The 16,765-nt window shown below is 32.8% G+C and overlaps 1 protein-coding gene across 13 annotated transcripts in view; it reads right to left on the reverse strand.

Moving 5' to 3' along the window:
• Window positions 1-16,765, reverse strand: part of LOC139486839 (protein furry-like) — a 380,646-nt gene that overhangs the window by 192,068 nt on the left and 171,813 nt on the right. For all 13 annotated transcript variants that reach the window (XR_011655645.1, XR_011655644.1, XR_011655643.1 and 10 more), the window contains 2 exons: window positions 15,812-15,977; window positions 8,751-8,961 (listed from right to left, as the gene is read on the reverse strand). Coding sequence is in view for 10 of the 13 variants with exons in the window: in XM_071271853.1 (XP_071127954.1) it covers window positions 8,751-8,961; window positions 15,812-15,977 (377 nt within the window). In the remaining 3 variants the exon portion in view is untranslated. The remainder of the gene's footprint in view (window positions 1-8,750; window positions 8,962-15,811; window positions 15,978-16,765) is intronic.

Here is a 16,765-nt window from a genome sequence, read left to right on the forward strand (position 1 = left end):
TGCGAAAACCAAGAATAATGCTTATTTGGGCCCTTTTTTGGCCCTTAATTCCTAAACTGTTGGAACCAAAACCCCCAAAATCAATCCCAACCTTCCTTTTGTGGTCATAAACCTTGTGTCAAAATTTCATAGATTTCTATTCACTTAAACTAAAGTTATAGTGCGAAAACCAAGAAAATGCTTATTTGGGCCCTTTTTGGCCCCTAATTCCTAAAATGTTGGGACCAAAACTCCCAAAATCAATACCAACCTTCCTTTTGTGGTCATAAACCTTGTGTTAAAATTTCATAGATTTCCATTCACTTTTACTAAAGTTAGAGTGCGAAAACTAAAAGTATTCGGACGCCGGACGACGACGACGACGACGACGACGACGACGCCGACGCCAACGTGATAGCAATATACGACGAAAATTTTTTCAAATTTTGCGGTCGTATAAAAACTGTTAAAAATTGACTATAAAAGCGCAATAACTCCTTAAGGACTCAACTGATCATTTTTGTCATGTTGACTTATTTGTAGATCTTACTTTGCTGAACATTATTGATGTTTACAGCTTATCTCTATTTATAATAATATTCAAGATAATAACCAAATACAGCAATTTCTTTAAAATTACTTATTAAGGGGCAGCAACCTAACAATGGGTTGTCCAATTCATCTGAAAAATTTCAGGGCAGATAGACCTTGACCTGATAAACATTATTACCTCCTGTCAGATTTGCTCTAAATGCTTTAGTTTCAGAGATATAAGCCAAAATCTACATTTTACCCCTATGTTCTATTTTTAACCATGTCAGCCATCTTGATTGGTTGTTCGGGTCACCAAACATATTGTTTAAGCTAAATACCCTAATGATGATTGTTGCAAAGTTTGGTTAAATTTAACCCAGTAGTTTCAGAGAAGAAGATTTTTGTAAAAGTATACAGACAACGGACGCCAAGTGATGAGAAAAGCTCACTTTGCCCTTTGGGCCAGGTGTGCTTAAAAAAAACAATATTTGGTCACTAATAATGCACTACGCACATAATTTAAATTGGTTTTAGATTTATATCACATTGTCCTGGTGGGTTTAGATTTATATTACATTGACCTGGTTGGTTTAGATTTATATTACATGGACCTGGTGGGTTTATATTTATATCACATTGACCTGTTGGTTTAGATTTATATCACATGGACCTGCTGGGTCTAGATTTATATCACATTGACCTGGTTGGTTAAGATTTATATCACATTTACCTGGTTGGTTTAGATTTATATGACATGGACCTGGTGGGTTTATATATATATCACATGGACCTGGTGGGTCTAGATTTATATCACATGGACCTGGTTGGTTTAGATTTATATCACATGGACCTGCTGGGTCTAGATTTATATCACATTGACTAGGTTGGTTAAGATTTATATCACATGGACCTGCTGGGTTTATATTTATAGGTGGGTCTAGATTTATATCACATGGACCTGGTTGGTTTAGATTCATATCACATGGACCTGCTGGGTTTATATTTATATCACATGGACCTGGTTGGTTAAGATTTATATCACATTGACCTGGTTGGTTTAGATATATATCACATGGACCTGGTGGGTTTATATATATATCACATGGACCTGCTGGGTTTAGATTTATATCGAATTGACCTCTTGGGTCTAGATTCATATCACATTGTCCTGGTGGGTTTAAGTTCATATCAAATTGACCTAATGGGTTTAGATTAAAATCAAATTGACCTGTTGGGTTTAAATTTATACCACATTGACCTGTTGGTTTAGATTTATATCACATGGACCTGCTGGGTTTAGATTTCTATCACATTGTCCTGGTGGGTTTATATTTATATCACATGGACCTGTTGGTTTAGATTTATATCACATTGTCTGGTTGGGTTTATATTTATATCGCATTGACCTGTTGGTTTAGATTTATATCAAATTCTCCTGCTGGGTTTAAATTTATACCACATGGACCTGCTGGGTTTATATTTATATCCCATTGACCTGTTGGTTTAGATTTATATCAAATTCTCCTGCTGGGTTTAAATTTATACCACATGGACCTGCTGGGTTTAGATTTCTATCTCATTGTCCTGGTGGGCTTAGAATTATATCACATTGACCTGGTTGGGACTAGATTTATATCACATGGACCTGCTGGTTTAGATTTATATCACATTGTCCTGGTGGGTTTATATTTATATCACATGGACCTGGTGGGTTTAGATTTATATCACATGAACCTGGTTGGTTTTATCAGACTATTCCATGGCATTTTTCATTTCGCATGTATTATCAGCCCTAGGTTCAATATCAGTCCAATAGCTGAATGGCTTGAGGGCTGATAATACATGAGATATGAAAACTTACATGTATGTTATGATCTTTTTATCATATGCTCAATCAACAATGGAGAAAAATAACAGATTAATACTAGTATAATGATCCTTTGACGTGGTTCTCAACTAGAAGTTCAAAGAATGAAAAGTTCATTGAAGTGGGACCCCAAATGTTGTACATTCGATATGAAGTCTTTCTATCATATACCTGAACAGAGAAGAAAAACAGCAGTAAGATATATTCTAATATGGACCAGATAAAAAAATATTCAACAATATAAATAATAAACACTGTTTGGAAAAGTCACCATTTTTAAAGTAACTTTCTAAATTATGTGTGAAACTTTTAAAAATGCATTAATTTTTTATTTTTTTTATTTTTTTTCATTTCACACAATACATTTTCCAGAATCCAAATAGTTGTTTTGTACCCTGATTTTCCACTGAAAACGTACCATTGAGGTGTATTTTCAGGAATTTGCCAACTCCTAAGTACCACAAGAATGCCATGTGATAACATTACAGAAAGGCATGTGATAATAATCAAAGCATGTGATAAAACTTAACATATCAGCCTGCGAAGCACCAATTCTAAAATTATGGAATTTACAAAAATTTAATGCTATTATCATGCGGTAAAAGTCATGTTATTAAGTCTAAGTATATAATAAAGATTTATATCACATTGACCTGTTGGGACTAGACTTTTATCACATTGAACTGCTGCTGGGACTAGATTTATATCACATTGAACTGCTGGGACTAGATTTATATCACATTGACCTGCTGGGACTAGATTTATATCACATTGACCTGTTGGGACTAGATTTATATCACATTGACCTGTTGGGACTAGACTTTTATTACATTGAACTGCTGGGATTAGATTTATATCACATTGAACTGCTGAGACTAGATTTATATCACATTGACCTGTTTTGACTAGATTTATATCACATTGAACTGTTTTGACTAGATTTATATCACATTGAACTGCTGGGACTAGATTTATATCACATTGAACTGCTGGGACTAGATTTATATCACATTGAACTGTTTTGACTAGATTTATATCACATTGAACTGCTGGGACTAGATTTATATCACATTGAACTGCTGGGACTAGATTTATATCACATTGACCTGCTGGGACTAGATTTATATCACATTGACCTGCTGGGACTAGATTTATATCACATTGACCTGTTGGGACTAGATTTATATCACATTGACCTGTTGGGACTAGACTTTTATTACATTGAACTGCTGGGATTAGATTTATATCACATTGAACTGCTGAGACTAGATTTATATCACATTGACCTGTTTTGACTAGATTTATATCACATTGACCTGCTGGGACTAGATTTATATCACATTGACCTGTTGGGACTAGACTTTTATTACATTGAACTGCTGGGATTAGATTTATATCACATTGAACTGCTGAGACTAGATTTATATCACATTGACCTGTTTTGACTAGATTTATATCACATTGAACTGTTTTGACTAGATTTATATCACATTGAACTGCTGGGACTAGATTTATATCACATTGACCTGCTGGGACTAGATTTATATCACATTGACCTTCTGGGACTAGATTTACATCTCATTGACCTGGTTGGTTTATATTTTTATCATATACTTATAGAAAATGATGGTTTAAATGTACCCCATGATAAAACTTATTTTTACATATATAAATTAAATTTGAAGAATTGCCTTAGCCGTGTGATATGACTTTTGTTATCAACTGCTTCTGGTTTTTATCAACTGCTTCTGTTTCATATCGACTGCTACTGTTATTATCGCATGTTTGACTTTGCTGTAACGCTAGTGGAAGACATTTCGACGTCATTCGGCAAATTCCAGAAAATATACCTCACTGGTACGTTTCTTTGTGTAAAACATATAGGCGAGTGATATGAGAGCCAAATTTACATTTTTAATGCACCTACCTAACACACGGCTAAATTATATATCATTAGAAAGCTAAGAATGTGTACTTTCTAAATATTCCGGTCGTCAAAAGAAATTATGGTGCATTTTTTTTTAAATCGAGGTCAAAGGTCATGGGTGCAATTTCAATTCACGGATACTTCCAGTTGTAAAATCGAGTCAAAACAAATGCAAAAACGAAACAATTTTATAGGAATGCTGTATTACTGTTGGGAAAATATATTTCTATCATAATATTAATTAATTTTGGTTGATTTTAACGGTAACACATGTTACATAACGTTTTCTCTCGGAGTCTTTGAAAATCAACCATTTAAGTCACACAAATGTATCTGTAGTCGCCATTGCATTATCTATATCTTATAATACCTCCATATCATTTGATTGCACGTATTTACAAACATATATCTGCAAATTTGATATAAATAATCCGAAACAAATTATTTGAAGCAAGAGGAAAACATAACAAATGACGTATTTTTAATTGTTTAGAAAAGTCCCATGATGAGCTGTTCATTAAAATTGAGGAAGCGTATGGTCTCCTGTTAGTTTGAAAGCTTGCCAACCGCTTCAAGATCAGACAACCATAGAGCAGATTTTCTTTTATTATTGTAGTGCAATATGTTGATATATAAAAAAGAAGATGTGGTATGATTGTCAATGAGACAACTATCCACAAAAGACCAACATGACACAGACATTAACAACTCATACATCACTAAATCAGATATGATAAGAGTACTAACAAACATAACTAAAATGAGTAAAGTGCTACTAGTATATTTATATCAACAAATTGATAGTTTTAATATAAAACATCACAAGGAAAATATGATCACCCATTGTACGTCAAACTGTGTTTGATTTTACTTCAGTCGGCCGCCGTGTATCTTGAGATATATAATTAATCAAACAACACTTGACAAAGTAGTTTGTACTCTTTTTAAATTACGCTGGTGATGACGTTCGGCTACTTTGGCACTAAGTATTACTTTTTTTTTATCTTGTTTCACCGCTTCAAACGGAGGACCAGGCTATCCTAATATTGAACCTTTTATTTGGCTTTCTGATGTTAAAATCCCGTTAGCGTATAACCTAAATGATCGAAACGTCGGACCAATGGGATGTTGGTCCATTTAGGTGTCGGAATATTGCGATATCGGAATATTATAGATTCATTTAAACTTATAATCTCATCATTCTTATCGGTCAACATATCCATACAAAGACAACTTCCTTGGCATGGGCATATATCAGTACAGTAGAGGTTTTGCTCAAAGCGGACACAAGATCTACTATATACAGATTGAATTAAAAATTTGGAATGGACATGAGGGATTTGTCAAAGAGACATCAACGCGCTTAAAAGCAGGCAACGGCCAAAAACCACCAATGGGTCGTCAATGCAGCAAGAAACTCCCAAATCTGGAGGCGTTCTTCAGCTGGCCCCTACACAAACATGTACTAGTTTGAAATGATAATGGACGTCATACTAAGCTTCGAAATATAAAAAGTTAAAATAAAAGTTATACAAAACTAAGAAAGGCCAGAGGCTCCTGACTTGGGACAGGCGCAAAATTGCGGCGGGGTTAAATATGTTTTTGGAAATCTCAACCCTCCCCCTATATCTATACCAATGCGTGAACAGATCAAATCTTGTAGAAAGTTGAATGACATCATACCGGACCGATGTTGCCTTTTAGCCAACCAAAGTCATACGGAGATCTGTTATTGTTTCTGAAGTTAGGTCGACATTGTCTTGGATAAAATTTTAACCCCCAGAAGAAAAATAATGCCATGTAGAATGGATGCCCCATTTTTATTGTTTCTAATCTCCTGATCAGTCAAACTTGTTGATAGTTATCAAAGGTGTGTCCATAAATACGGTGCATTTGTAGTGATAAACCTAAATGAAAAAGAGTAAAAAAATATTTATAGATAATATACATTCTACTAAAGCCATACGTCTAAGAACTTTGTCAATAGGAATATCGTACGCTTTATTAACTGCCGCAGATTTGTCATCATCTAAAAGCTTAAGACAATACAGAAATGTTTTTAAAGCAGATGGCATAATTTCAATTGAATAATCCAGTGAAATGTTTTAGATAATGGATAAGGTGATTGGATTACAACTATACCCTATATCTGCTTCCGTAAAATACAAGTAGCTGCATAAAGTGCTTGCAACCAGTTTCGCAGTCACTGCTCAGATCTTTAATTTTGACAGATCGTATATCACAGTCATTTTAAACGGGTAATTTTCCGTCATTACGGCATAAGACAAAATTATAGAGCTACTGTATACAATATTGGATGCACCTTGGCCTTGTTGAAGCTGTATACATGTAACTATAAATTGACCATGGTTTTTTAGTTTTTGTTGAAGCTGATCATATGTTGTGTAGTTTTCTCGGCGGTTATCCTCGGGCAGAAATTAAGCCCGGTTCACTGATCAAGTAACTAAAGTTGTTAACCAGAATACTTCCTTGTGTACAGGCACGTCATGTTTAATCGTCGAAATGTTAGTAAAAGCTGTTTTATGTTCAGAACTAAATAGCTCTTTAATTTCTGATTTCAAATTTTGTAGCAAATATTTAGCGATGCAAGCTCGATGGTATAAAGATTTAATAGTAAAAGTATCATGAGTTATTTCGTAAATCAGATCATTGTAGGAGATATATGTAGTAACACTCAAAACAGCTTGAGTTTGCTCCTCAGAGGATACCTTATGAAGTTGTGTAACTTGCTTATAGGCTTTATACATTTGCAAAATATACAAACAGACAAATCAGAATGAGTTGTAGATCTACTGCCCTCGTTGATATATGAGAAGAGACTGGTCGGTAGAATTGGTACATGTAGTACAAAGTCTTTGTACAGACAAAACAGAAGATGATAGGTTGTGCTTACTTTTGAAATATTTATAGCAACTCTTATGATATTTTGTATTTTCAAATGGGATGTTTTCATTTTTTTCATATTCATCGACCAGTCTTCTGTAAACTTTATCTTTTCGTTTTCCCACTGCGGCAATACAACTACATATCTTCATTTAAGTGTTTAACTACATAGTTGCTATGTAGTAAATACATGACAGACTATGCATCTGTGTCACTAAATGGATATTTTTTTTTGCTTTTTAGCAAAGGAAGGGTTTCATTGTGAACTGGACTGTGAAAATTTGACACGACTCGGAAGATTTTCTACAATTTTCCGATACGATTCCTTATTTAGAAAGGGGTGAATTCTACAGAACTCAAAAACTATGTTTTACTTTGATTTGATCTTTATTTCGGACGATTTTATATCTATTTAAGCTACACTGAAGTTAAAGATAGAAATAGAGCCGTTTAAATATGATTTATCGTACTCTAAAAGCACTATTAAGTACACGGAAATCGACTAATATATTCAGTAAAAAACGATAACGAAATAGATAAGGGATTCCGGAAATTATAGTGATTTTACCCAACATCATAAAATTACAGAAATTCGTGATTTTAAGAAATGTTGAGATAAAGTCTTGATCTTAAATGAAAAAGCGATAACTGACGAGTAATTTGGTGTGTTCTAAAACGGATAGAGAGCAAAAACATTTAATAAAAATTTAATTGTAGATCCGAAAAGGTCGGGATTATGAAAATTTTGGTACAAAATGTCAAATATTTAGAAGGAATGCAAAAGCATGCGGAGTTACAGTTATAAATATTGTTTTTTTTATTATTTTAAGAATCTAATTCACTTAATTATTCTGTCTAAAAGAAGAGAGACGACTTATTTCCTTTGCTTGAAAAACATGTCGTAATTTTATAATTTTCAACCAATTTCTGAAATAAACGTCAATTTTACAAAAACTGCACCGTACGATTTTGTGACGACCGGGCAAAAATTAAAGTTTAATCATTATTCTTTCATTTAAAAAAAAAATTAGCCGTGTGTTAGGTGGGTGCATTAAAGTCCTTAACTAGACGTCTTTTTCAAATATTACACTCGCCTAATAACAAAGTTGGATACAAAATTAAATTTAGAAATCAGGAAAATATATTATTAAAAATTGCAAAACTAATATAACAACAAATCATTTTCAAAAGTTTTGAAAAGTTTTTGTCTGTATGTCTTCTTTTAAAGTATATGATAAAAAGAACATAACTTTCAATGTCGGCTCTCAGGCTGATATTATGACCTAGGGCTGATAAGGGGTCTGATATGAAAAATGCCATGTTATAATCTATATATATCACATTGACCTGTTTGGTTTATATTTATATCACATGGGCCTGTTTGGTTTAGATTTATTTCACATGGACCTCATAGGTTTATTTTATTTTATATCACATGGACCTTGGGGGTTAAAATTTATATCACATCAGATTAGTGGAACTAGATTTATATCACATTGACCATGTGTGTTCTGTACTTCTAAAAATGTGATAACAAACCTGAAATGACCTGCCAGCATAATGTCTAGATGAACAAGACAAGGCAACTTGCAGTGCCACCTGTGACCATCTTTGTTCTACAAAAGCTTTAGGAGATAACTCCTGAAAGTATTTGATGACAAGTTTAAGGAAATATTCCACCTGTACTGCACTCTGAGTATTTAATGTACGAGGAGTAATGTCTTCACAACTCCAAAGTGGGCGACCTCGTCTGAAAATAAAAAGCAAAATACTGACAAATTATCATTTTCTGCTAAGATAAGATACAAGTTGAAAGTTTATATATATTTTTTCTCAATACATTTTTGACCATATTTCTATAATGGATATGGTTTATTAACACTTATAACTATGGGACAGGCAGTGATCAGGAAGGAGGTGCGCCATGCACCTATTGCGCTTATCGACCAGTAATGGCCTATTGAGTGACAAATTTAAGCGCCCATGTGGCGCACGATATTTTTCACGTCGAATCGAAAAGTTTAGATGTTGTCAAATGGATTTGCGATCGTGTTCTGTGCCGCCATGTTTGTGTACACAACTGTGTAATGTTCCTCCAATGATAGGAGTACCTATATATTTTTGGGACGTCTCTGGTGTTTTCCTATAGATCCATGTTTATAAATAATTCAGAACTGTCTATATGCAAACTGTGTAATGAAACAGAAGAAACTTTACCACATTCTATATTAACGTGTCAAAGTCTAGAAGATATCAGAAAACCAATTTTGGAAGATTTAAGTAATTCCTGTAGTGAAGAGTTAGCTGTTTTTAATATGAAAGATGAACAATTTGACATTTTACAACTGATTTTAGATCCTTTTGCTTACATGGCAATGTTAAGAAATGAAAAAGTTTCTAAAGTGATACAGAACATTATTAATTCGTTGCGGGGCCATAAAAAAAGAAGAGAAAGTAGATAATAACTTTATATGAACCTTAAGTGACGATTGGTTGTCTACTCTTAAACAGTGATACCTTTAGATAAATATTTTAGATTTTAAAGTATTTAATGAGTTGATGCTGCTTATATTGACAATAAGCCCAATTTTATCATCAAGAATATGATGTACAATGATTCTATAGTTAAACCAATAGCCACTTATAATTCAGAAATTACTTAATATGGATACTTATGTATCAAAATTTAGAGCAGAAAAACATGCAAATAACTCCAAAACAAATATAGACCCCCTTAATTTTACTGATAAATCAAGTTTAGAAAAATTACATTTGTCTTTCTGTAAGTATATCCTTAGAACAAAACCTTCATCAAACATAGCTGTGAGAACAGAGCTAGGGAGATACCAACTAGAGATGTATATAAAACTCAAAGTATACTTTACTTATCAAGATTACTAAATTCTGAAATTTAATAAATCCATTATTATATGAATCCTTTTTACTTTCTAAAAGTTTAGATAATTCAGGTTGCTATACCTGGTTTACATATGTTAAAAATATTTTGAAAGAGGTAAACATGGATGTATCCATTCACAAAGGAAACAAAAGAAAAAATTACTCAAAGTTGTTAAAAAAACCTTAGGCCAGGATTTTTTAATTTGTTGGTTTACGGATCCACCGACCCGATTTTGCTGATTTCCAGAATAAAAATAAAATTGACTTTTCATGCTTTTTTATTCCCGCCGACCCTAACAAATGCATTATCCCTGAAAAATAATTAAAATGTCCTTTTTTTATGAAAAGAAATGCATAAATCACTTAATACAGAAGTGATGACACTTTCTGTTGTGAAAAAATGAAACTTTCAGTTTACGTTTCTAAAAATAGACAAATCAATTATTAATGACCTTGAAATATTGTTTGCGCAAATAATTTTGCGGAACGAAATCTGTGTTTAAAACTAGTTACACAATAAGTTTGTTTCCTTTATTTGTCACCAGTCCGTAAGATGCCTGTTCTCATAGAAATAGACTTGTCCAAATGTGGACAGGTGGAAGTTCAAGACACCGAGTAAAAGTTCTGAATTTTAACAAATCATTTGAAATTTTCTTGTTTTCATAGATAATAAAAAATATATGTTCCATTTGGATAAAAAAACGGGAATGCATGACAACTATTATTTAACCCGATATTCTCGTTTTTCCAGTGGACGAGTCTATTACGTTTTTGACACGCGTGTTGAAACTTATTTTCGTACGACGTTTTTACATTTTTATCTTTATCAGTTTTCGTGCTAATTACTATTCACCAAGTTTTAATTAAGAGCTACCGACATGAATCTCTTTTTCTTGTTTGTGAAATGACGATTTAATTTCGTCTATGTCCATGCACCCCTTTTTTACGGGAAATTATTAGACAATGTCATGCGATGTTTATTACAGCTGAGAAATACTATTTCATCGAACTAAAATTTAAGAATGATGACAAAATAGTATGACAAACATATTATTAGAAAGGTGAAATATATATATATTTATTTTGCATATCAGTTTTATGTCTTGAAAGATCTTTTTTTTTCTTTTTTTTTTCGACCGACCGACCCGACTTTTTCATGGAGAAAATCCGTAAACCAACAAATTAAAAAACCGTGGCCTTAAAACATCAATTCTTAAATTTCTACACAAATATATTTGAAAAAAAAATTGAAAAAATAGATCAAAAAAGAAAATTGTATTTATATAAAAGTTTAAAGCAAAATTTAGAAATGAAAAATACTTAAACTGTAAATCTTTTGAAAAGAGAAGTAACATAACAAAAATGATCATAATTTAATGATAGAAAAAGGAAGACATTTAAAAATACCTAGAGAAAAAAGATTATGCACATCCTGTAATACAATGCAGGCCCGTAGCCAGGAATTTCCAAGGGGGGATTCGTTGGACTCATGAACTTGACATTAACAGTCACAATTTGAACAAAACGTTGACTATAACAGTGCTTATTAAAGTGAACCCCCAGAACCCCCCTGGCTACGGGTATGCAATGGAGGATGAAGCCCATTTGATTTTATACTGTAAAAAAAAATCCTAAACTAAGAGATAGAATTTAATGTCTTTAAACATATGCCAGATTTTATGTCCTTTGCAAGAAAATGAAAAATTTGCCTTTGCCCATCCACCTCAAAAGAAGTAGAAAGCATAGGGTCCTATTTTAAACAGGCATTAGAACTGAGGACAGGGGACTCTTGATTTATTTATAAAATATATTTATATATCATATAGATAGATTGTTTTGCTTTTTTACTTTTTTTGTTTTTAAGGTTTTGTTTGTTAAATGTATTTTGTGTATGTTTATATTATTTGTCACAAAGTTATGGTTCAGAGTTTATATGACAATAAATATTTGAATGTATATAGTATTATTAGTTACATAGTGTGCTAGTGACCTAATACGGTATATATGGGGTCAGTAAATTCCATATGGGGTGAGAGCGAAGCTCGAATCCCCATATGGAATTTACTGACCCCATATATACCGTATTACGTCAATAGCACACTATGTAACAAATTTATCTTACCGACTATCTTAACGTGTAAAATTTAGACTAGTGACCTATCAAAATGAGCAAGTCTTCAATACAGTTAGCATTAACATGAGTAAGAAACTACTTCCTTTGATTCTACAAAAAAACAGATACCAACAATGACAACTTGTTAGATTTAAATGTGTTTTGTGAATTTATTTATCATCACTTTCTTCGTCTGTTGAAACCTTTAAGATTTTTTCTCAGTACTGTTTTGTTTTTCTAAAGGGACGTTACACCACTACTAACCGTGTATGAAATAAGCCCCACCTCCTTATTACCTTATATGGAATATAAAGGGACGTAACTCCACTACTAACCATGTATGAAATAAGCCCCACCTCCCAACTAACCTAATATTAAATATACACGGTTTCCACGAGGACGCTTTTAACCAATCATATTCCTAGAAATGTATAGGAGGTAAGATAAACAGTGATATTGGTGGAAGATATTTAATTCATGTTGTGAACTCCATTACTCGGGAAGAGGTGTGCCTACATTGGCAGAATATATATTACAGATTACAGATTATGGTAATAATAGAGCCAAGTGGTATAAATAGGTACCCAAAAAACTCTAATCATAATCTTTTAATTATTTCGATTAAAACCAGTTGTTCTGCAGGGTGCAGCTTTATATGACCGCAGAGGTTGAACCCTGAACAGTTTGGGCAAGTATGGACACAACATTCAAGCTGGATTCAGCTCTAAATTTGGATTGTGATTAAATAGTTGACACACAGTATAGGTTTCTGACACAGGATGAATATGGTCTAATGAACAATTCACTATGCTGTTGAATATTAATCCTCTCAAAAAAAATGTTTGAAAAATTTTTCTTTATTTAAGAAATTTGAAATGAGAAAAATTGAACCCTCCCCCCCCCCCCCCTAATTTTTTTTCTCACATCCCCCTTTCCCTTATTCCAAAACTGATCTCAATTCAAATTTCTAATGGAGCTTGCAACAATAGCTAATTATTTAAATACATCATAAATTAAAATGTAAAAAAGTGCTTGTAATCACTGAATAGTAAAGATTGTTTTAATTTATTAGTTGGTAGTAAAAGTCAGTATACATTGTATATTGTATAAAACAATGATTTAAGTTGATTCAATTACTATTCTGGACAAAGAAAGATAACTCCAATTTTCAAAGAATATTTCATAAAAACTGTGCAATTGAAAATTTCTTGCTATTGCGCAATATTGTGAAATTAGATATTTCTTGTTCACTGTTCTTGTTATTGCACAATACTGAGCAATTGAAGATCTCTTGCTATTGCACAATACTGTGCAATTGAAGATTTCTTGCTATTGCACAATACTGTGCAATTGAAAATTTCTTGCTATTGCACAATACTGTGCAATTGAAGATTTCTTGCTATTGCGCAATACTGTGCAATTGAAAATTTCTTGCTATTGCACAATACTTAATATAATAATGTTGGACCCCGATTTGGACCAACTTGAAAACTGGGCCCATAATTAACAAGAATGTGTCCATAGTACACAGACGCCCCACTCGCACTATAATTTTCTATGTCCAGTGAACCGTAAAATTAGGGTCAAAACTTTAATTTGGAATTAAAATTAGAAAGATCATATCATAAGGAACATGTGTACTAAGTTTCAAGTTGATGTAACTTTAACTTCATCAAAAACTACCTTGATCAAAAACTTTAACCTGAACTTCGCACTATCATTTTCTATGTTCAGTGGACCATGAAATTGGGGTCAAAACTATAATTTGGCATTGAAATTAGAAAGATCATATCATGGGAAACATGTGTACTATGTTTCAAGTTGATTAGACTTAAACTTCTTCAAAAACTACCGTTACCAAAAACTTTAACCTGAAGCGAACAGACACAGAGATGGACGAACGGACGGAGGCACAGACCAGAAAACACAATGTCCCTCTACTATCGTAGGTGGGGCATAAAAATCTAAGTACATGTTTAGATTCAGCATATCAAAGAACCCCAAAAATTCAATTTTTGTTAAAATCAAGCTAAGTTTAATTTTGGGCCCTTTGGACCTTAATGTACTCTAATTTGAAAACAGAACCAAAAATTAAGAATCTGAATACATGGTTAAATTTGGCATATCAAAGAACCCAAATAATTCATTTTTTGATCAAATCAAACAAAGTTTAATTTTGGACCCTTTTGGTCCCTAATTCGTAAACTCCCGAAATCAATCCAAACCTTCCTTTTGTGGTTATAAACCTTGTGTCAAAATTTCATAGATTTCTATAAACTAATACTAAAGTTATTGTGCAAAAACCAAGAAAAATGCTTATTTCGGACCTGTTTTTTGCCCCTAATTCTTAAACTGTTGGGACTAAAACTCCCAAAATCAATCCCAATTTTCCTTTTGTGGTCATAGACCTTATTATAAATTTCATAGATTTCTGTTCACTTATACTGAAGTTGTTGTGCGAAAACCAAGAAAAATGCTTATTTTGGCCCTTTTTGGCCCCTAATTCTTAAACTGTTGGGACTAAAACTCCCAAAATCAATCCCAATTTTCCTTTTGTGGTCATAGACCTTATTATAAATTTCATAGATTTCTGTTCACTTATACTGAAGTTGTTGTGCGAAAACCAAGAAAAATGCTTATTTCGGACCTGTTTTTTGCCCCTAATTCTTAAACTGTTGGGACTAAAACTCCCAAAATCAATCCCAATTTTCCTTTTGTGGTCATAGACCTTATTATAAATTTCATAGATTTCTGTTCACTTATACTGAAGTTGTTGTGCGAAAACCAAGAAAAATGCTTATTTTGGCCCTTTTTGGCCCCTAATTCCTAAACTGTTGGGACCAAAACACCAAAAATCAATCCCAACCTTCTTTTTTTGGTCATAAACCTTGTGTTTAAATTTAATAGATTTCTATTAGCTTTTTCTCAAGTTAGAGTGCGAAAACCAAATGTCTTTGGACGCCGCTGACGTCGCCTATCTGATACCAATCTACGACCATATAAAAACCAAAGCCTTTTTATGAATATAGCATTTGTCTCCATATAAGGCGCTTAACTGTCCTTGTCATTTTTTTTTTGGTCTCTGGATTGTTTTGGAATTTTGTAAACAATGCTTCAGCGAATTGGTATTTTGTTCTATCAATTAATGATACTCTCTACTGTTATTCTTATCATTGTGATGAAGTAATAATAATACAAGAAGTGCAGAGGAAATGGCAGAAACGTCCTGTTATACAGAACGTCTGGAATAAGTATGGTATTGACGAAGACCCAAATTTAATGTAAAAAAATGAACATTAACAAGGCAATTGCAACAGTACCAGTTTTAACATTGTAAATAAAGGTTATCTTAAATATTGCCCAGTTTGGAAGAAGTTTTTGTATATTAATTGAAATTACAAAATCACAGGAACAATATCCATGATATTAATTATAATCATAAAGGTAAGTACCACCATCTCTTTGCTGAAATAAACTGTGTCCTTTTTTTTTTTACTGTAGTCAATTCAAATTGCCCACTCATATGACAACATGGCCCATTATTTTTCAAAATGACCCATTGAATTTATTTCAACATTAATAACTCTACCTTATTTCCATAAAATCCAGTATGGCCTTAGCCACTTCCTCAACAGTTTGTAACAATTCTGGATCAGTGGGTTGTTCTATAGGTGTGGTCACATCTGGCACTACAGTCTGACTGCTGTCAACACTGATCATTGACCTCAACATCACCTCTTCTCCCCCACTCTCTGCTGTAATACATTAAAATACACACCCATTAGGTTAGTCATCACATTTAAAGTCACAGTTGATTGAAATCACACAAACTCCTACTTGCATTCCAGTTTTGAAATTTTTAATCTTTTACATAACTAAATCCCATCATATGAAAATTGAATTTCCTTCAGTGAACACAGTATTTAATGCACAAAAGTCATTTCATAACAGATTTCAAAGAAAATAGCTGCAAAATATTTCTAATTTTACATGTGAAATCCCTACAAAATATTTTGAATGCATTATTTCCTCCTTGATACATTCATGACGACCCATTGATACAGCATCTGACACAAAAATTTAACAATACTTTTAGATATTTGGATGATATATTGGCTCTCAAAAATTACAACTTTGATGTATACTAAAGAAATTCATCCTGTTGAACTAACTTTAATTAAAGCTGATACATGTAATGACAATGACCACTACCCTTTCCTCAATCTTGATATCTATACCATTAAAAGGAAGCTTAATACAAAACTAGAGGCTCTTAAGAGCCTGTGTCGCTCACCTTGGTCTATGTGCATACATGTATTAAACAAAGGATACCGATGGATTCATGACAAAATTGTATTTTGATGATGGTGATGTGTTTGTAGATCTTACTTTACTGAACATTCTTGCTACTTACAATTTTCTTTATCTACAATAAACTTGGCCCTTTAGTTACACAGAGGAAAATAGAAAATAGAAATACTTTTAAAATACAATTAATCTATAAAAGACAATAATGAAAGGACATTCAGTATAATAAATTAAA

Source organism: Mytilus edulis, chromosome 8, assembly GCF_963676685.1.
Source record: "Mytilus edulis chromosome 8, xbMytEdul2.2, whole genome shotgun sequence".
NCBI lineage: Eukaryota > Metazoa > Mollusca > Bivalvia > Mytilida > Mytilidae > Mytilus > Mytilus edulis.